The sequence below is a fragment of the Theropithecus gelada genome, chromosome 17 (assembly GCF_003255815.1).
Source record: "Theropithecus gelada isolate Dixy chromosome 17, Tgel_1.0, whole genome shotgun sequence".
Taxonomy (NCBI): Eukaryota; Metazoa; Chordata; class Mammalia; order Primates; family Cercopithecidae; genus Theropithecus; species Theropithecus gelada.
The window spans coordinates 41,779,822-41,802,432 of record NC_037685.1 but is presented as its reverse complement, the minus strand read 5'-3'; the positions used below and the strand labels follow the sequence as shown (position 1 = coordinate 41,802,432).

At 38.6% G+C, this 22,611-nt stretch overlaps 1 protein-coding gene across 1 annotated transcript in view; it reads left to right on the top strand.

The window, feature by feature from the left end:
* Positions 1–6,315: 6,315 nt before the first annotated feature.
* The window catches only part of CCDC168 (coiled-coil domain containing 168), a 29,705-nt gene continuing 13,409 nt past the window's right edge, over positions 6,316–22,611 (top strand). The window contains exons 1-4 of the mRNA XM_025364746.1: positions 6,316–6,685; positions 6,809–6,842; positions 6,933–6,975; positions 15,041–22,544. Coding sequence (XP_025220531.1) covers positions 6,455–6,685; positions 6,809–6,842; positions 6,933–6,975; positions 15,041–22,544 — 7,812 coding nt within the window. The 5' untranslated portion in view covers positions 6,316–6,454. The remainder of the gene's footprint in view (positions 6,686–6,808; positions 6,843–6,932; positions 6,976–15,040; positions 22,545–22,611) is intronic.

Sequence of the window (22,611 nt, the reverse complement as noted above, 5' to 3'; positions counted from 1 at the left end):
GCTATATCTAGGCAGTTGGTGCACTTAATTTTGCCTTGGAAAGTTCAACTATCACCTGATGTCAAGCTTGGATGGTATTGAGTTATATATATAAAAAAACATGGTTTTTGTATTTCCTGTAAAATTCACAAAAGGTGATGAGGCCGATGTTAAATTTAAATAGAAGTTTGTAGTAAGAAATGTTTCTTTATAGTAAATCTTTTGCATATCCTCCCTACTACTCTTAATGTTAGGCCATTAAAATAGCCTCAAGTGGCCTGGGCAGCTTGCAGATTTTTGAGGCCCCTCATTCCTCCTGCCCTGATGGAATCAGTAGATTTAAAATATTATTTTTCTAAATATGACAAAAGAGTGAAAACTTAGGTAATAATGTCCAAATCTTTCATATTACAGAATAAAGTGATGTATAACTATAAAATTCCTGTTACTATGTATAATAGATATTTTTGACTAAGTCATTTCCTGAACCTAAATTTTTAAAAATGTTGTATGAGTAAACAATAATTAACATTTGAAATTTTAAAACACTACTAGTATCAAAAGATTTTAAACATAAAAAATATGCAAAGCTATCAAGAAGATAGAATCAGTGGTCTATTAACAACTCTAAGTCACTGAGGAACGTAAGTATTGTGAACCAGAAGTAAAACTAATGGGACAAGGAAAACACAAAGGACAACTTATTACATAATGTTAGAGTACAGCAAAACATTTAAAAGGCTGCTAACCAGGCTATACAATTTACAATATTTGTGTTTGCAAAATTAAACTATAGGCATAATATGATGACCAAAGATACTACATCAAATACAGGCATAATGTAGGTAGATGATCATTTAAAGTTGATTTTCCCGAGTTGTCTATAAGAAACTACTGTTCCTTATTAATGTAATGGCTTGACATTTGAGGACTGTATAGCTAGCCATATTTGGGGAACATAAAACTCCTAGAGAAAGATATGAATGATATATCTACAGCTGAAACGAACATTTAGGAAGAGGTCACATCTGCTCTCCTCCATAGATTTACCATGCCTTGCAGGAAAATGTTCAGCCCCTTCAAGTTTGAGATTATAGACAAAGAGCCATTCTGGCCGCCTATTCTGGTAGGCCCTAATTAATGGCATAGCTGTTGCTGGTAGAGGGTCTTGACTGCAAGTTGTCCAGGTTCTTGACATTTTGAATAAAGAATTGGACAAAATGCACAGCAATGCAAGGAAAGAGTGAAGCAACGAAAGCATAGATTTATTGAAAATGATAGTACACTCCACAGTGGGCCCAAGCAGTGGCTCAAGGGCCCTGGAGAAGGAATCTTCTGGGGTGCAAACACCCCCTAGAGGTTTCCAATTGTCTACTTGGTGTTCACCCCATGTAAATGAAGTGGTAGCCCACAATCAGTCTGATTGGTTGCAGAAATCAATTGGTTAGAGGCTGAAGTGAAGTTACAAAGTTACACTCCCATGCAAATGTCTGGTTGCAGAAAGCAACCAATTTTGCAACCAACTTTCAATTTTCCATCTGCTCCACAGAAAAGGGGTTTGCAAAGGGAGTAGCCTCTGGTCTTTTTGTTACTTAAGTGTGGAAAGTTGGAATTTTCCTATCAACTTAGTTGTAGGAAGTCACGGTGAATCGGTCTTAGGTTCCCTGCCTCCAAACCCTATTCTCCTGCCTCATAACCACTCACCTAGACTAATGCTTCCCACCCAGGGGGGACCTTTACCACTTAAGGCAGTGGTCCCCAACCTTTTTGGCACCAGGGACCCATTTCATGGAAGACAATTTTTCCACCTGACTGGGGTGGGAGTGGTGGGGGTAGGGATGTTTTCTGGATGAAACTGTGCCATCCCAGATCATGAGTCATTAGATTCTCATAAGAAGCGTGCAACCTATAGATTCCCCATGTGCACAGTTCATAATAAGATTCCCTGCTTCTATAAGAATCTAATGTCACAACTGATGTGACAGGAGGCAGAGCTCAGGCAGTAATGCCGGCTTGCCTGCTATTGGTTCATAGTAGGCCACAGACTAATACTGGTCTGCAGCCCGGGAGTTGGGGACCCCTGTCTTAGGGGATATTTGGCAATGTCTGGAAATATTTTTGATTGTCATGACTAGGGTTGGGGTGCTACCAGCATTCTGTAGGTAGAAGATCGGGATGTTGCTAAGCATCCTACAATACACAGGACTGCAGCCACAACAAAGAAATAATCCTGTCCAAACTGTCAATAGTGCCCACGTTGGGAAGCCTCATCTTAAACCAGATTTGGGATTATCTGTAAATCCTTTCTCCGTCACCATTAATTCTTCCATCCTCCTCCTTGATCCATTTGCTTTTTTTAATATTATTTTAGTTTTTTTGGTGGTGGTTGTTGTTGTTCTTTTTTGAGACTAGAGTTCAGTGGCACAATCTCCGCCTCCCGGGTTCAAGCGATTCTCATGCCTCAGCCTCCTGAGTAGCCGGGATTATAGGTGTGTGCCACCACGCCCGCTAATTTTTGTATTTTTAGTAGAGACAGGTTTCGCCATGTTGGCCAGGCTGGTCTCGAACTCCTGATCTCAAGTGATCCGACTGCCTTGGCCTCCCAAAGTGCTGGGATTACAGGTACGAGCCACCGCGCCCAGCCCAGTTTTATTTTTTTGAGACAGAATTTCACTCTGTCACCAAGACTGGAATGCAATGGCATTATCATACTTCACTGCAACCTTGAACTCCTGGGCTCAAGAGATCCTCCTGCCTCAGCCTCCCAAGTAGCTGGGACTACAGGCGCCTGCCACTGCACCTGGCTACTTTTTTAAATTATGGTTTTTTTAGAGAGAGAGGGTCTCAAATATTTTTGTAGAGAACAGCGTCCTGCTTTGTTGCCGAGACTGGTCTCAAACTCCAGGGCTCAAGCAATCTAACTCAGCCTCCCAAAGTGCTGGGATTACAGGCATGAGCCACCGCACCCAGCCATTTGCCTTCTTTTAGTTACTAAATCCTGGGTTTCACTCTCTTACTCTTCTTTTTACACTACCATCACTCTAATTCAGACCCTTATCAATTCTCTTCTATCACTGCAGTAGCCTAATTGATTTTCCAATTTTATTGTCTCCTTGCTTTGATACACCAGTTGATACTTCCAACTCAAAAACTGTTAGATCTCTGAAGGTGGCTCCACAGTAGGGATCTGTCAACATTTTAGCCTTCTTTTCCCAGACTTCACACCTGTAACCATGCTATAGCTAACATGGACTATATAAATGTTTATAAAATGGAAGAAGTATTTTTTACTCTTCTTCCTACTTTCTTTGTTCATCTTTGCCTGCTACCAAATCCAAATGAGTAGGGGAAAAAAGGTTTTTTTCCTCTCTCTGCAGCTTTCCTTGAAATTACCCCAAACCAAGTATCTCTCCTCAAACTCCTGTAATATCTTCCTCCTTTCTGTGTTAACCGAACTCTACCTTCTCATTAAGTTATTAATATCTCCATCTCACTTACATTACAGATTCCTTCAAGTTTGGGATTTTTTTTCTGCATCATTGTTAAATATTAACAAAGATGTTAACAAAATTTTAACAAAGTGTGTTAAAGCACGTTTTGGTTCCTTGTTCAGTGCTTTACACAATTATTATTCAATACATGTATTAAACTAAGATATTTACAGAAAGAATTTCTAACAATTTTGAACAATCTCTGGCTTTATGTTGCTATTTTATATATCTAATATTGGGACTTTTTCCTGTTAAGAACAAAAACCAAGTTCATAATGTCAAAATAGTTCAAAGATGGTAACATTGGTAAATATAATAGGAAGTTTAAAAAAAAAACTAATATAATTTTCCTTGTGTTTTCTTGTAGTGTCTGTTTTTTATTACTGTTAGTAATAGGGTTTCTCTGATATTCCTTTTCTTTTTACTCTGTAAGCAAGTAAATCTTGCTTAGCATTTACTTTTGGTGCTGTTCACTTGACATTGGTCTAGGAGGTTTCTAGTCCAAGGGACAGAAGCATTTATGCTGAAAAATAGATAATTATACTTTCATTAGTAGCAAGTACATAAGTAACAAACATGACAAAGGCCTGGAGACGGATAATACTTATGCCTATGTAAACCTAGCCATCAGCAGGAGTGGTATGCAGCAGTTCCTTTTCAGTTCTTTAAGAGCTCTTCAGTGAAACACTAATTAGGAATTCAGTGCCATAAAGCTTGGAAAGATCTAAGGAACTAGAGAGAAGAAAATGTTGAAACAATGAATCCCTTTTAAGATAGTTACCATTAAATGATTTAGAGAATTTCTGCAAGTAGGTGAGAGTAACTATTTTTCCAGCTGCTTAATTTTTTTTTTTTTTTCCCCCGAGATGGAGTTTCGCTCTTGTCGCCCAGGCTGGAGTGCAATGGCGCGATCTCGGTTCACTGCAACCTCCACCTCCCCGGGTTTGAGCCATTCTCCTGCCTCAGCCTCCCAAGTGGCTGGGATTACAGGCACCTGCCACCACACCCAGATAATTTTGGTATTTTTAGGTAGAGACGGGGTTTCACCACGTTGGCCAGGCTGGTCTTGAACTCCTGACCTCAGGTGATCCACCTGCCTTGGCCTCCCAAAGTGCTGGGATTATAGGCATGAGCCCCTGCGGCCGGCCCAGATGCTTAAATTTTGTGGGGAAACCCAGGAGACTAAAATCACCTCAATTGTCTTTGTGAGGAGGGGAGTACGGGGAAGGTGTACTTTACTATAGTTGTAGAAAAATCAAGAGGAATTGCTGAAGTTTCTTTCAGAGCCAATGAAGACCTACCAAGCATTCTAAAGGGTGATTCTTTGCAAAGACAAAATTCAAAATAAGAGTTATACTTAAATAAAGATTATAAATACCTGTACGTTGTGGTCCAGGAGACTGGAAGACTGTAAATTCCAACATTTAGAATGTCACTGATCTCATAATCTCCAACGTTCAGGGACAGAGCTGATAATTCTTTCTTTTTTTGTTTTTTTGAGACAGTGTCTTGCTCTGTTGTCCAGGATGGGAATGCGGTGGTGGCATCATGGCTCACTGCAGCCTTCACCTCCCAGGCTCAGGCAATCCTCCCACCTCAGACTCCCAAGTTGCTGGGACTAACTGCAGGCGCACACCACCATGCCTGGCTAATTTTTAAATTTTTGGTAAAGACGGAGGTCCACCTATGTTGCCCAGTACTGGTCTCAAACTCCTGCTCAAGCCACCCACCCACCTCAGCCTTCCAAAGTGCTGGGATTACAGGCATGAGCCACTTCACCCAGCTGAAGTTGTAAATCTTTGTTGCACTTATTTAAACTGATGTGACAGAAGAGGCCTGAACAGTTTACTTCAGTGTAATGAATAATACTTCAGTGTAATGAGTAATACTTCTTTGCTTAACCTACCTTGGATAAGTGAAGTACTAAAAACAAAACAAAAGTGAAGCATTAAAGAATTACATCTGCAAAGGAACTATTAATTAATTACACCTTTGAAGGAAGAGTACTCTAAATCCAAGGTAGTGTTAACATTCTTCATTACTAGTCCAGACTATCCTGTCTACTTGTGACTAAAATTGTACTTCTCAATTAGCTTCCAGGCCTACCCACTAGACTTTGAAGGAGAGTGGGCAGTACTGTACTTACATCTGCCTCTGCCCCACCCTTAATTCTGACATCAGAAAGGACATCACAAGTAGCTCCTTGAAATCACCGTAGACAGGGTGAAAAGGAAATTCAACAGGAGGTTATTCCAAAGACACCGTAGTTTTCAGCATATCAATAGATTGTTGAAGGGGAATGGTGCCAATGGACCCTGCTAGCCAAAAGAAATATAAAATGTGTTCTATTTTAAGAAAAAAAATCAGGCCCCTAAAAGACAAGTCATCATACATTCTACATAGTTGCAATGGGATATACTTAGACCAAAAAAATTATTTGACATTTCTCCGAAATTCAAATTAAATTGGGCATCTAATGTTGTTATTTGCTAAACCTGTCAACCCTATCTATATTCATTCTAAGAAAGGACTATATTTTCCTGACCACAAAGTAGCATAAAATACGCTATTCCTGGTGTTAATAGAAATGGTTATGTCAAATGCTTTCTACCAATCCAAATTTATTCTATGTTTATAATAGGGCAGTGACAGTCCATGATAGAATTACGTTGCTTTCTATGAAGTTAAGAGAAGGTCACTTTTTGAATTTTAGTAAAAAACTACTTATACAGTGTACATATCTTACCTATGAACTTTCATTATTGCTAAAGTTGATATGAGCTCAGTTAAATACCCACTATGACACGTACCTCACTTAACTTAGGCCCAGAGCAGTCACTGCCACACTTGATAAGGCACCAAGAAGCACTGGCCAAATGTTGCACATGGTTATGAGTTGGGCATACCAACTTTTTATAATTCAGGGCCTCTGAAATCAAGGACTTCTGAATGAGACACCAGTCTCTTTCACATATTACATTAAAATGTCAAAGCAATATTATTCCTTTAAAAAAGGGGTAGGGGGTGAACTGGAAGATAATACATTTGTGACATTATGGGAATTTCTAGAGTCCTGGATTATTCAAAATGATTGGATGGCAATTTTCTTTATAATTTTACTAGGAATTATTTTTGAAATAATACTCATGAAAGCTTGTGCATCCTTTTGGAAGAAGTCCGCACTTCCTAAAAAGGGTAGTTCAGATGTCCGGGAGGTAAGAACAAATGGTTGATTTCCCCTTTCCCTAGTTTTCAAAATCAGACATAAGAATAATTTGTAAAATTTTTGAACTTTGATACTCAGATTACTCCTCTAACAATTTTTTCCATTAAAATAGAGGGAAGACAGTTGCCCGAAAAGCAGGAAATTTGGTAAGTATTATACAATTTCACATTTTAATATAAAACTTGTTCATCCTGAGCTTTTCTCATTGATACTGTGACTTTTTTATTCCTACTCAGCTCCAGAGAATTGGTCAGTTATTAATCCATCTTCAGGAGAAAGGTATGTGACATATCACATATATATTTTGAAGCTAAATGAAATAGGTTGGTTGTGTTCTATTCAAAATGCCTTTACTTCTGAATTTCAAAGAAGGGTTTTCCTAGCTGTTCCACGTCACGATTCAATCTAACATTTACTTTAAGTGGTTGCTATGCTCCAAGCTATGTTAAGGACTTTTCGTATATTATTGAAATAATCCTTCAAGGTAGGTAGTATTATTATTGTTTTTACAGATGAGGAAAATAAAGCTTGAAGAGGATAAGTGACTTTCTTTCCTACTCTAACACTCTCTCCAATATACCAGTTCTTACAATTCAACTGAAAAGATATTTATTTAGCACTTACTGTGGACCAAGCAAACACTGAGCTGGGTGCTGCATGAGTGACATGAAAGGAGTTTGTAAAATCAGAATTTATCAGAATTGTAAAGTTATCTCCGTACTAGGGATTAAATACTGACATAATCATGAATCTTGTTGCCATCAATATTTTAATTGTTTTAATTGAAATCCATTCAACAATTATTAGATATCTACTATAAAGTGGACACAAACACTGGGATTCAAGCCATAAGATAGTCTTTGTTCTCAAGAAGCTTATATTCTTGTGGAGAAGATGTATACATACAGGAAAATTGCCTTGTGGTATGGTGACACAGTGACAGAAATATTAAAACATTTAGGAGATGCCTAAGCCAGCCTAGGGCGTTGGTAATGGCTTCACGAAGAATGTTATGCTGGAGCTGAATTTTAAAGGATTAATGAACATTAGCCCGAAAAGGACACAGATTTAGGAGGGTAAGAAAGACATTCCAGGACATGAACAGAAACAGCAGCAACGTGCAAGAAATTACTATTATTTCAGAGTTGCTTGGAATGTTGAGGTTGAGTCAGGAAGTAGTGGAAGACGAATGTGAAGAGGTAGATAGGAGTCAGGTCATAAAGGGCTTTCTATACCATGTTAAGAAGCCTGGATTCAATTCTGTAGATAATAACCACTAGTGGTGGTTACACATAAGAGTGGCACAGTTCTGTGTTTCAGCTAGATCACTAGCCACTGTGTGATTAGTTGCTATGTGAATCAGAGGATTACTTGATGTTCGTCTAATTTCTTTTATTTGTCAGGTATCAAAGGACTTTATTCTTTTAATCTGGTTGCTATATTGTCATATTGGGTACTAGCAACTCTAGTTCTCAGGTGAGTGTCTTGGGAAGCTGTAACAATATCTGGAGGTGTGAGTAGGTAGAACACTTGTCAGGGCCGGTTGGGAACAAGAATGCCAGCACAAGCTACAGCATGTCAGTAGTGCAATCAGAATAAGTCCAAATGGACAGACCAAGAGTCAGCATTTGAGATATTACAGGGGTTAGGTGTGCTTGGTGAGCCAAGCTTCACATGTAATTCAAAATCAGAGGATTAACAGGCAAGAGGAATTCACAAGAAGACATGGAGAAGAAAAAGGATTTTCAGCTTCAGAATCAAGAACACTTTAAAGATTTTCCATCCCTGTATCCTATTATTCCCTTCCTGCCTGGACAGAAGTTAAACCTATCCTTGGGTGGCATCTTTCTAGGGAGAGTTAAGGGAAATTCATTGAGAAGAAGAGGTTGGGGGTGGTGTTGAAGGAAAAGGATTAGAGAAAAGATACGGCTCCTATGGCAGCAGCATATTATGGTGAAAAAACACAAATTTTGAATTTAAAAAAGGTCTAGCTTTATATCATAGTTCTGCCTCTTTGTTTTTTTGTTTTGTTTTGTTTTTTGGTAGGGTTTTGCTCTTGTTGCCCAGGCTGGAGAACAGTGGCACGACCTCGGCTCACTGCAACCTCCACCTCCTGGGTTCAAGTGATTCTCCTGCCTCAGCCACCATAGTAGCTGGGATTATAGGCACCCACCATCACACCTGGCTAATGTTTTGTATTTATAGTAGAGATGGGGTTTCATCATGTTGGCCAGGCTGGTCTTGAACCCCTGACCTCAGGTGATCCACCCGCCTTGGCCTCTCAAAGCACTGGGATTACAGGTATGAGCCACCACACCCAGCCCTGTAGTTCTACCTCTTAATGATGGCATGGCCTTGGGCTAAGGACTTAAACTCACTATACCTCCATTTTTTTTTTTTTTTTAAATTTTCGAACTAAGGATTAGAAGAATTACCTCTTAGGAATATCATGAAGATTAGTTGAAATAATGTGTAACACGGTGGCTCACACCTGTAATCCCAGCACCTTGGGAGGCCGAGGTGGGTGGATAACTTGAGGTCAGGAGTTTGAAACCAGCCTGGCCAACATGGTGAAACCTCATCTCTACTAAAAATACAAAAATTAGCCAGGTGTGGTGGCATGCACCTGTAATCCCAATGACTCGGGAGGCTGAGAATGGCTTGATCCTGGGAGGCGGAGGTTGCAGTGAGACGAGATTATGCCACTGCACTCCAACCTGGGAGACAAAGCAAGACTCCAGCTAGAAAGGAAAAAAAAAAATATATATATATATGTGTGTGTGTGTGTGTATATATATGTGTGTGTATATATATGTGTGTATATATGTGTGTGTATACACACATACACACATATATTTTATATACATGAATTCTTTTTTTTGAAAAGAACCATGTTTGGAACAGCATATTTTATTTTTAACCATTTATACCTTCAAATAATTTTATTTCATTTAATTTTTTAAAATTTCTTCAAAAAAAAAAAACAGGATACATGTGCAGAACGTGTAGGTTTGCTACATAGGGATACGTGTGCCATGGTGGTTTGCTGCACCTATTGACCTGTCCTGTAAATTTCCTCCCTTCATCCGCCATCCCAGAAAAAGCCCTGGTGTATGTTGTTCCCCTCCCTGTGTCCATGTGTTCTCATTGTTCAGCTCCCACTTAGGAATGAGAACATGTGGTGTTTGGTTGACTGTTCCTGTGTTAGTTTGGTGAGAATTATGGCTTCTAGCTTCATCCATGTCCCTGCAAAGGCCATGATCTCATTCTTTTTATGGTTGCATAGTATTCCATGGTATATATGTACCACATTTTCTTTATCCAGTCTATCATTGATGAGCATTTGGGTTGGTTCCATGTGTTTGCTATTGGAAATAGTGGGACAGCATCTTAATAAATTATTTTGAAATAGAAAGGTATATTGGCCAAAACCTAAGCATCAGAATGGTTAAAATGTACTGCATTAGAGGTGGAGTGGATTTTATCTTGCTTATGAAATAGGACAAAGGAGAAAGGGGTAGTGGGGGGGCATAGGGGAGCAGAACAGAGGGAGTTGCAAGTGTAGTGGTATGAGGCTTAGGACTGAGTGACATAAAGGATAAGACCACCACTCAGTATCTGAAATCTGGGGACTCGAGCTGACCAAGTATAGTCTCAGTAAGCAAAGCAAACGGCTGACCTTATATCAGATTTTGGGGAATGGTTTGTTTTAGGGTTGGCCTTATCCATAGATGCATGCTTGAGTGAGAGTCTGCCACTAGTCACCTGACTCTCAAAGCTTAAACTTGTCACTGACTGGTTGGTTTCAGAAGTGCATTTCCTGAAGGGAGTTATCGTTGATAGATAAAACAGTTTAAAAGCAGACTTGGTGTTTATTTGTTACTATGACTATAGGGTTGCCATTGATTGATTGACAACTGATTCTGGTACTGGTTACCATGGCTCTAGGATTGTCACTCTTTTCCTAGGAGAATGAGGAGTTATTTTTTAAATCTCAAAGGCCAATTAAGATTCCTTGGTGGGGAGAGGCCAGAGGACATCTCACAAATGGGGAGACGTACCTAATGTTTAAATGGGAGCCCTTTGCATGACTGTAGTCAACTCTCTCCTGCTTCTGCCTCCAAGTCTTCACTAAAATCAGTCACATCTATGAGTGGTTTGTGTATGAGGGATTTTTTTCTCCTCAATGAAATTGAGGAAAGAGTTGGGTCAGTTTGCTGTTAGCAATCAGAAGCCTGGAGGTGGAGATGGTCATTCAGCAAATACTTACTGATTGCCTACTCTGTGTCAGGCATTGCTGTAGGCCCTTGAGACTCATCAGCAAACAAAACAGTGTGTGGGGGTGAGAGAGGGTCAGACAATAAATGACAACATAATAAATAAATTATATGTCAGAAGGTGACATGAGAAATTAGAGAGAACTGTGCTGACCAGGCATAGTCTCAGTGAGCAAAGCGAACTGCTGATCTTACATTGCATTATTGAATTTTGGGAAATGGTTTGCTGCAAGGTTTTTTTGTTTTTGTTTTTGTTTTTGATTTTGGAGATGGAGTCTCATTCTGTTGCCCAGGCTGGAGTGCAATGGCACAATCTCGGCTCACTGCAACCTCCACCTACTGGGTTCAAGCAACTCTCCTGCTGCAGGCTCCCAAGTAGCTGGGTCTACAGGTGCCTGCCACCACACCCGGCTACTTTTTGTATTTTTAGTAGAGTTGGGGTTTCACCATGTTGGCTAGGCTGGTTTCAAACTCTGATGTCAAGTGATCCACCTGCTTCGGCCTCCCAAAGACCTGGGATTGATTAGCAGGCGTGAGCCACCCCGCCCAGCCTGCTTCAGCATTTTCTCATGTTAGGATTAGATCATGCCCATTCCTAAACTAATTACTCAGAAATGGGATTACTATATTAGACTGAGCCTAATAATCTGAGGTAGAACAGGTGTTGGAGAGTAGACATCATGATCATCCAACCCAAAATTTTGTCTTAGTTGAAGAACGGACTTTACTACCAAATATTTTATACTAAAAGTAATGAGCAGATAACAAAGATGTATATACAGTCTGTATTAGATTGCTGGGGCTGCCATAACAACATATCACAAATTAGGTGGCATTAAAGAACAGAAATTTATTTTCTCAAGGTTCTGGAGGCTGAAAGGCTTAGTTTTTCCTGAGGTGTTTCTCCTTGACTTGCAGATGGGCAGTTTCTTGCTGTGTCCTCACGTGCTCTTTTCGTTTCTTTTCTTTTTCTTTTTTTTTCTTTTACTTTAAATTCTGGGATACATGTGCAGCACGTGCAGGTTTGTTACATAGGTAGACATGTGCCATGGTGGTTTGCTGCCCCTATCAACCTGTCATCTAGGTTTTAAGCCCAGCATGCTTTAGATATTTGTCCTAATGCTTTCCCTCCCCTTGCCCCTCACCCCCTGACAAGCCCCTTTGGATGATGTTCCCCTCCTTGTGTCCATGTGTTCTCATTGTTGAACTCCCACTTAGGAGTAAGAACATGCAGTGTTTGGTTTTCTGTTCCTGTGTTAGTTTGCTGAGAATGATGGTTTCCAGCTTCATCCATGTCCCTGCAAAGGGCATGAACTCATTCTTTTTAATGGCTGCATAGTATTCCATGGTGTATATGTGCCACATTTTCTTTATCCAGTCTATCATTGATGGGCATTTGCGTTGCTTCCATGTCTTTGCTATTGTTAATAGTGCTGCAGTAAACACACATGTGCATCACATGCTCGTTTATCTGTATGTGCATGTCCATGGTGTCTCTGTGTCCAAATTTCCTCTTCTTACAAGGGTACCAGTCATATTGGATTAGGGCCCCACTCTAAATAAAGACATCAGTTAACTTAATCACATTTTGATGGCCTTATCTCCAAATATGGATTAAGGCCCACACATATGACCTCATTTAACTTTAATAACCTATTTAAAGGCCACGTCTACAAATATGGTCACATTCTGAGATACTGGGGTTAGGACTTCAACATATGAATTTTAGAGAAACACAATTCAGCCCATAAAATAGCCTATATATTAGAGGTTAATAAGTGCTCTAAAAATTGAAAGAACTTGAAAACTAACATATTTTAAATATTTACCTAATATTTTTGTGTTATCTATGAAAAAACAAAATCATTAGTATAGCCTAATATACCCCCAAATTCTAATTAACCAACTCCAGATTAATGAGATTTCATTGTGTCAACTGAAGAATGATGGTTTTGAAAAGAATGATGGTGTTCATAAAGGATTGCAGCCTGTAGGATAGCCATTCTGACAGGCTAGGAAGCATAGCCTCCTGTCAGAAGCCAGACACAGGCCATTGGAGGGCAGGAAGAATAAGACAGGAAATCATGCTGAATGAGGTGGGTAATACTTGTAGTCAATAAGCTGTAGGAGGAATCATGAATATTTATGAAAGGAGAAATGTGTGCATGAGCAATTGAGCTTCATTCCTCTCCATGGAACTCATGTTCAAAAAATGGCAGCTTTAGCATGATATAAGCATGGAGTTTTTGGCCCTCTGACATCAAAAGGTGAAGCCAGGGACATGAAAACCCCCACTGCACATCCTTCCTAGACTGGGCAGAACCACTCTGTGGTTGGTGGTCTCTTATCAGTAAGGAATGCTAGCTGGTTGTTTCATTGAAAGTAGAAGTGAGGGGCAGCATCAGGCCATTGGTTGATATCAAGGATGGTGCAAGCCTTTTTACCCTTAGGAAAGAAAGCCTAATGGTAGTGAGGGAGGCAGGTGATATAATAAGGCCTGTCTGACCTCCCATCCCATCATGGTCAGGAATTCATTTTTCAAGATTTCTTTGGGGTCTCCTTGGCCAAGAGGAGCTCCATTCAGTCATTTGTGAGACTTAGCATTTCATTTTTAATTCTCAGTTCTATAAGTAATCAATTAGTACAAATAATTTTTTTCGGTTGAGTAGATCATGATGGATTTCATATATTGCCTTCACTACTTTGATTGAGGGGTATTTAAAAGTAAAGTCACACTTACAGTAAAGTAAGAGGTAATCTGTGTTCCCCAAACAAATAGCTACTAGAATGATCTCACCTAGTTTATATGAATTTCAGTTTTTGATTTTAGGCTTGCTCATCCATCAAACAGTGACTATCAATATTTATCATGTATCAGAATCAGCTGGAGAGCTTATTAAAACTCAGATTTTTTGACCCTACCTTCAAAACTTCAGATACCATAGTGCTGGGATGGGACCAAAGAATGTGCATTTCAAATAAGTTTCCAGGTGTATTATCAGGGTTCTCCAGAGAAACAGAACCAGTAGGTTATGTATGTGTGTGTGTGTGTGTGTGTGTGTGTGTGTGTGTGTGTGTGTGTACAGAGAGAGAGAGAGAGAGAGAGTAAGAGATATATTTTAAAGAATTGGCTCAAGCAATTATGGTGACTAGCAAGCCTAAAATGTGCAGTTTAAGTCAAAAGGCTGTCTGCTGACAGAATTTCTTCTTGCTGGAGTATGTCAGGGGGTTGAGGTATCGGTCTTTTGTTCTATCCAGGCCTTTAACTGATTGGATCATGCCCACCCACATTAGGAAGAACAATCTGCTTTTCTCACAGTTCACTGATATAAATGTTAATCTCATCCAAAACACCCTCAGAGAAACATCCAGAATAATGTTTGACCATATCTCTGGGCATCACTGCCCAGCCAAATTGACAAACAAAATTAACCATCACACCAGATGATGCTGATGCTGTTGGTCTGAGCACTTCTTAGACTGAGACTAATCATTTGAGGTACATGGGTGTTGGAAGTTCACATCATCCATGATCGCTACTCCAGCCTAAAATTGTACTGAGACGTGCTTCCCTAAAATGTAGGCTTTTCTGTTGATCCCAAAGAACTGTTAACATAATCTGGATTTATCTATAGACGGTTAGTTTATACTATTGGTATTCTTCTGTTGTGCCTATTACATTTCCATAAGAATGTTTTTTATTTTTTTAAGAATGCTTTCTTTTTGTGAAAACTTTCATATAGAGAACAGAAAAGATGTTCCTTGTAAAAGAATATAATCTTAATCCAGCAACTTTGACCCACTCCTGTCAAAAATAGACTTTTAGAGATGCTGAGGTATATTCTCTGAGATATATAATTGATTTACTTCACTTTTTCAGTCAATTAGTTTATTAAGTGAGAAGAACTAGGTAATGAATTGTTTTGTATTATGGATAATGGTTTTCCAATTTATCTCTATACTGATCTGTTTTCATACACTATGCTGCATTTTCTTGAATCTAGAAGGTAATTCTTATGTGAAATATATCCTAGTATTCATTTGTACACTGTTTTCTTATATTTCAGAGTTGGCACCTTTTCAGAAAAAAGAATTATTTCATCACTTACATCTGAAGAAAAGGAATATAACTTTGAAGATAGAATTTTATTCTCACATGAAATAATACAGTCAGGTACTAGTGAAAGTGAAGATCAAGTAAGTCACTCTAGTGGAAGTCATGTGCCATCTTCAAATGGAATCAGCTCGTCTTTGCCATTGTTTTATTCAGAAGTAGAGGAAATGTATCTAAGCCATACAGAGCATCCAGACAGTGAATATGAAACAATACAATTTTCCTCCAAGAAATTATTTTCAATGATGAAAACCAACAAAAACAAAAATTCAGAATTTTCTTCTGATCTTAGCTTTTCAGCCTCTAGATTAGCTGTAGAAATTGAAGATCCAGATGTGGCACCTTGCCCTCTTGCCCACTTATTTCTCTCTAGAGATCAAGTTAGACTTCTGGAAGAAAATGTGAGAAATCAAATTCCTTCAAAACCCAAAACTAAGTTAGGGATTAGAACTACTTATCAATGCTCAAGATCTCAAGAGCCCTTGAATCAGAATCAACCTTCTGTTGGAATGGTTATTTCTGTCCAAGCACAGGATTCTTTTCCAGGACAAAATGCTTTTCAGAATCAATGTCTTTATGAAGCCCAATTTACTAGTCAAACCCAATATATAAATCATAACCAAGAATCAATTAACAGCCAGCCTGATAACAAGGCCAGCAACTTTGCCCAACCTGAAGATGTGATGAGGAAGCCATTTTCTAGCAGCACACAAGACTCCTTCCAGTCCCAAGATTTGGATAGGAACCAACATTTTGTTAAAATTCCATCAATCGTTGAGGCACAATATTCAGTAAAGGGCCTGGAGTCTGATGAGCACTTAGGTGAGGATCAGCATTCTGTTTGGTTTATAAATTCAAACAAGATTAAATATTCAATTAAGAGGCAAGACACTATTTTTAAGAATGCTGAATTTCTAGTTTTAACTCTGAATCCAAATTTAGTTACCGAAGATATGCCACAACTAAGGAGTGTAAAACCACAAGGCCAGCAACAAATTGTTTCACCAGAATTAAACCAGGATTCTGTACATAGCTCAGTGCCTCTTTTGTCTACCATTAAAGGGCAGAAAAATAGAAGAAAAACACCAGACAGTAAAAGCAAACTCAGTCTTAACATTCCATCTCTAAAAGCCAAAAAAACACCAACTTCACAAGTATTTCAAATCACAGTATGTCACACGTTAAAAAATAGGAATGAGTTAGGATGCAAGAATAACACTGAGAAGAAAGAATTACATGAAAGGAAAGATATATCAGATATAGCTTTGCATCTTATTTCTATTTCCAAGCTTATTCTGCCTTATGTTAAAAATTATTCCAGAAAACAACTACTGAAAGTCATGCCGAGTTTAATAAAACGTGGACATTTTCTGCAGAAGCAAAATAAGTCACCAGATACAGAGAAAATCAGTTATGCAGGTCCTCTTGAGGAGACAGGAATCTCAGGTATTACTGAAAAGGAAAAGGAGTATGACAAAGAAAGCAAAGGACTAAAAAATATTTCACCAAAAATGTTACCTCAGCAAGAACAATCCTTCATGGTCAACACTGTTCAACTAAAAGCACCTTGTTTACTAGTAGAAACAAATGGGAAGAGTAAAGAATCTCTTAAAGACTCAATTACTCAAGCAAAGGGAATTGGTATTACAGAATTTCATGCTCCAAATAGTAAAAAACCATTTGATCTGCATATTCCAAAGCACAAGACATCTTTAGAAGAAACCATATCAAAACCTATGCAGAAACTTGTTTTCTCTCCCAAAATGGAATCAAACAATAGAATGAAAATACAGGAGGACCTACAAAGTTCACAGAATTCCTGTCTTCAACTTTCAAATGGACAGGAGTTACCAACCCATACACCAAAAATGCAAAGGTGCTTTCCAAGGGAAAATACACAGAAACAAAAAGGTTTTTTGGAACTTGTTCTGGAGTTGTCAAATGTCCATTTGGTCATTTCCCTAGGAAGCAAAATGCATAAAAGCAGTGAAGAATTAGAAGCCATAAAAATTCAAGTGAGTGCAGAAAGTCTAAATCTGAAGGAAAATACACCATTGATACTTAATGTTACAGAAGATAGTGACCTACATGAAAATGAGGAACTAGAATGCAACACTGGAAGTAACAAAACAAATATGCACCAAGATAAAGAAACGTCTGATGCATTTCACAGTGCCGCTTACACTAACATTTCTCAACTACCTGATACAGAAACACATAGCAGATTAAAAGCCAAGACAGATACATTAAGAATAATAAGGCTCAGTTATTCAGCATCAAAGCAAGAGAAATTACCAGATAAGAAGGAAACACAGAATGCAGACTACATTGATAAGAACTCTACATTTAAAAAGCCACAAAAATGTGATAGAAAGGAACAGGAGAAAGAAGCAAATTCAGAGCTGACACAAGGCTTCAGGTTCAGCGTACATCTAAAGCAAAAGCCTGAATACATCAAATTTGAAATGGAGCGGATCAGTTCAGGAAGTAGCAAAGCCCCAAATAAAGAGCAAGGGGTCCAACTACAAAATCTTTCTACACAAACTATTTTGGAGACTAGTCCATGCCTGATGATGGATCCATTTCAAGTTGAGAAGGTGAAGCAAAGCACAGATAGACCTACAGACAGAGAGGGTGCCAGAGATCCAAAGAATCCACTTACAATACCAGAGAACTTGCCAGTTGGTGAACTTTTAATTGATACAACAGAGCATAGTGTCCCATTTGGTGGAAACCTCCAAAAGACAATAGATAGTCATATTGTAGAAGAAAAGGAAGATGTAAAAAGATACTTACCTGCAGTTGCCCTGGGGTCTTTCAATAACCACTTGCTTACTTTACCATATTTTAAAAGGCAGGAAATTAAAAAAAAATTATCAGAAACAAAAAGTGTACTCAGTGTCAAATATGTAATTATGAAAGTAAAGAAACCAGCAATCTCACTGATGCCTTATAGCAATATATGTGGTACTCCAAACCACAGGAAAAAAATGGGAGGCAATTTTGAAATTATAATTAAACAGATACTGCAAGATAAAATTGTGGCAGGTATGCTTCTGAATGTTATTTACCCTCACATGTCTATTTTGCCTAATACTAGAATGCATAGCAGATCAAATGCAGAGAATCACAGTCATATCAAGCTAGTCCAAGAGGAATCCCAAATTGAAAGGGAAGAAAAGTATCCATATTTCATTAATAAGGGAAATGAATCCCAAAACATACTAGATGCTAAATTGCAAGATGAAGTAAAAGGTGTTAAAGAAACTCTACCAAAAGCAGTCCTGCATGATAGCTGGAACCTTGGACTTGATGCACATCTAGCTAAGGAGACTAAAACAGAGAAAGAAATGCATCAACCAATCCCATTCACAGAAACTATTATGAAGTCTGTTGTGTCTCCCATAATGGAACCATCTCATGTTGAGAATGTGAAGAGTACTCAAACAACACAAACAGGCTGCAAATGCACTGCAGATTCAGAGATGCCTTCTCCAGTATCAGGAAAATCGCTGATTGGAGACCGTTTAAACCAAACAAGAGAAAATGATGTTCCAAGTAATGGAAGTGATACAAGAGAAATGGGTTACTGTTTTGCAGAAAAAAAGACAGAAACACCAAAAGATTTACCAGCAACTTCGCTAGAGTCTTTCAATTACTGCATGCCTGTTTTATCTTGTTCTAAAGTGATGAAAAAGAGAGTAACATTTTCTCTCCCAACAAGCACAGTGAAGGCCAAATGCGTAAATACAAAGGCTGTGAAGCCATCAATCTCAGAGACAGTGAGTGTCACAAGCCACAGAAAGAAATCAGAATTAGACTTTAAGACTAAGTTTAAAAAGTTAAATCAAACTAAAGGATTTGTACCTGAATGTGTAAATACCCTTTGCTCTCCAATGCATAGCAGTTTGCAGACAGAGTTCTGTCTCCCTGCGTCTCAATTAAAGCAAGGAGAAACAGCAGATAAGACATACCTTGATGTCTTTGCTAAGAGTAGTATATCCCATGACAGAGAGGAAAAATTGCAAGATGGAGAGGAAGAGGAACAGAAAGTTTTATTAGAAGCAGCGCCGCAGCTGAGCCAGCAGCTGGGGTCTGATGCGGGTCAAATGAAGGAAATCCATCTTGAATCAGACCCAGTGCTGAACTGTTTAACAATGGAGCTACCTATTAATGGACAACGTATGCAGCACCAAACAGGTTTTAAACAAACTTCTTCAGAGACTAGTCTCCAAATGGGTCCTTCAGAAGCTGAAGAACTACCAAAAGTCAACAAAACAGAAAATGACATAAAAGTCCCTGTAGGTCGTAAGATTCCACCTCCCAAAGTTTTATGGACTCCGGAGAATAGCCATGGCTTCATACTCAATGCATATCAGAAGGATAATGAGCTTGTCAAATCAGATGAGGAAATGAAGCAACCAGGAAATACAAATATTCAGGTACAACCACAAAAACATTTTACACAAACTATTTTGGAGTCTACTTCATGCCCTACACTGGATCAATTTCCATTTGAAAAGGTAGAGAGTTATGTTAGGTTTTCACCTCTAAAGTCTGGGGAAGCAAAGGTTGATGAAATCATATTTTATGCAAGAGAAGGTGGTATCTCATCTGATTCTAGCCATCAAAAGGAACAAGCCGCTGGTAGTGAAAAGAAAGAGACAGTGATTTTTGATTCCTGCATGCCTGCTTTATCTACACCTAAAAGGAAGAGAAACTTAAAACAATTTTCAGACATGAAAACTTTAGTGAATCCCAAATGTGGAATTATAAAAGCAAAGAAGCCATCAATTTCATACATGCTCAATATCAAGGCTAGTGCTGGTCCAAACCGTAGAAAAGAACTGAGCTGTAACTTGACAACCAAAATGAAAGAAGTGCATCAAGGCAAAAAGGGAGCAGATGAAACATATGCTTTCCTGACTATGACACCTGACATTAACAAGTATGGCAAGATAGAAACAGAGAAAGACATGCTAAGAGAAAAAAGACTAAGTTCTACTCAAGTAAAGCAAGATACATCTCCACATGAAGATAGTATTACTTCACATGACATTAAAGAAACCCGTCTTCAAGATGAAGAGCAAGAAGAAAGGGAACCAGAGGCATTGTTAAAAGTAATTCCACAGCACTTGCAACATTTCATATTCCGTTCAGGTCAGGGGAAGGATCTTGACTTTCACAAATTAGAAAACCAAGGAAGAAGGAAAATTCTGTTTGTTACCAAACAAGATGTCCCACAACAACTTCAGCCTGCAGAGCCAATACAAGGAGAGGAGACAAAGAAATGCCTCTGGATTCAAAATGGCACAGTATGTACATTAAATTCAAAACTTCTTCCTCTAAAATCAGAGGACCCACTAAACAGTGAAGTTTTAATTGGTGCAGTAAAACGTGGTGTACCAACTCATAGGAAAGGTGTGGGGGAACAGCACAATTCAGGTAAAGGGGAAAAGGCAGAATTTAATAAAGATCTACGAGCAACCATCCTGGAGTTACAGAAATCACCACATGGTGGGGAGGCACAGAAGGTCAATTTGACTGATATGGAAAGCGAATCTAGCAATGCAATGAACATGAATGTACAACATGAAAGAGAAGATAAAAATATTCAAAAAATGTTACCAGAATCAGTTCCATGCTATAGTCAACACCTCAGTTTCAGTACATATCAAATGAAAGACCCTGACCCTTGCAAATCAGGATCTGAACCGAAGAGTCCTGAAGGCAGAAGTTCTTGGAATTTGTCTCATATAGTGCAAAAAACAGAGCAAGAAACACACTTTAGAGAAAGTGTTTTAGAGCCTATTTCTGGTTACATGATGAAACAAAGTCCTCATATGCAAGAAGGAATAAAATGTGTGGTAGGTCTAAAGACTTCATTTCCCAAAACAGGGAAATCAGAGATTGGTTCAATACCACATGATACCCCTTGGGATGAAAATCCTAGAAGGAAATGGGATAGTTCTATTTCAGAGAAAACTGCATGGAATCCAAAAAACTTACAAACAGTCTTAAAACGTTTAGATTTCTCCAGTCTCATGTCATCTGAATATGAAAGTCGGAGCTATACATTAGAGTTTATAGGCAAGAAAAGTATAACGAGTCCCAAACATGTAACTTTGAAGACAAAGCAACTACCAATTTCGCAGTTGTTTAATATCATAAGATGTTCTACAGAAAACCACAGAAAGAAAAAACAGCACCGCTTTAAGTACAAGATGAAAGGGAGGCAATGGTACACAAGTATAGGAGAGGCATTACGCAGTGCCACTGAATATGCTAAGAGTCCACCATCCAAATCAATGATTGATAAACTCTTATTCAGTACAGCAGCAAGGGGCACTCTGTCTAACAGAACACACCAACAAAATGTGGATGGTCATACTACAGAGGAAAAGGAAGAGATACAAGAAAATGTAGCTGCAAGTTCCTTGGGTCCTTTAGATTTCTTTATGCCTGTTTTATCTGACTCTAAAAACCAGACAAACACAATACAGTTATCAGAAAGGAAAACTATATTGAATCCCAAATGTTTAACTATGAAGGAAAAGAAATCACCAATTTCACAGATACATAAAATCAATAGACACTTTACTACAAAACATAGGAAGAAACTTGAATCCAATTTAAAAACCAAACTGAAAGCAATGTGGCAAGGTGAAAATGTGACTGATACATTTCCAAATACCATTTCCTTCACTCCAGATACCTCTGACATTAAAAGGCAAAGCAGATTCCAAACAGAGATAGACATGAGAATATCAGGGTTAAGTCATACACAACCAACACAAATAGAGTCACTAGCTGAAGGGATAGCAAGGTGTTCTGACAAGAGAAGGACTTCCAACTTGGTAAAGGGAACAAAACTACATGATAGAGAAAGTGGGGAAAAGAAGCAAGAACATCTTACAGAAATGGATCCATTCTATGCAGAAAACTTCAAGGCAAATACACATCTTAGGAAGGATCCTCATCTTGGTAAATCAGAAGATGTGCTTTTGGGAGAACCTTTTATCTCAAAAAGTCAGTTTTACAAAGGGAATTCAGAAAAAAATGTAAAAATAGAAAAAAACAAAAATGGAAAAGAAAGTCTCAAAGTTGGGCTCCCAAGGATGGAGAAATCAGATAATTGTGCAGAACTCAGTGAGGCAACAGATGATGCCATATCAAATAAATATGATAAAGAGAACATTGGCCATTCTGTTTTCAAAGAAAAAGCTTTCTGTAATTTGGCAGCAATTGTCCCAGATTCTGTTGGCAGGCATTCGCCTGCTTCAGAAGAAATTAAAAGACAGAATGGCAGCCTTAAAATAGCTGACAGGTCAAGTCCTCAAGGTAGACCTTTGCAGGCAAAGCAATCAGCAGTTTCACAATCACTTAATACTGCAGGTTATGCTATTGTAAACTTTAATAAGGAACAGAAACAGAACTTTAAAGCCCAGAAGACAGAAGTAGAGAGAAATAAAGTTGCATTAAATGCCCAGCTAAAATCTATATATGTTTCTATACCTCGTCTAC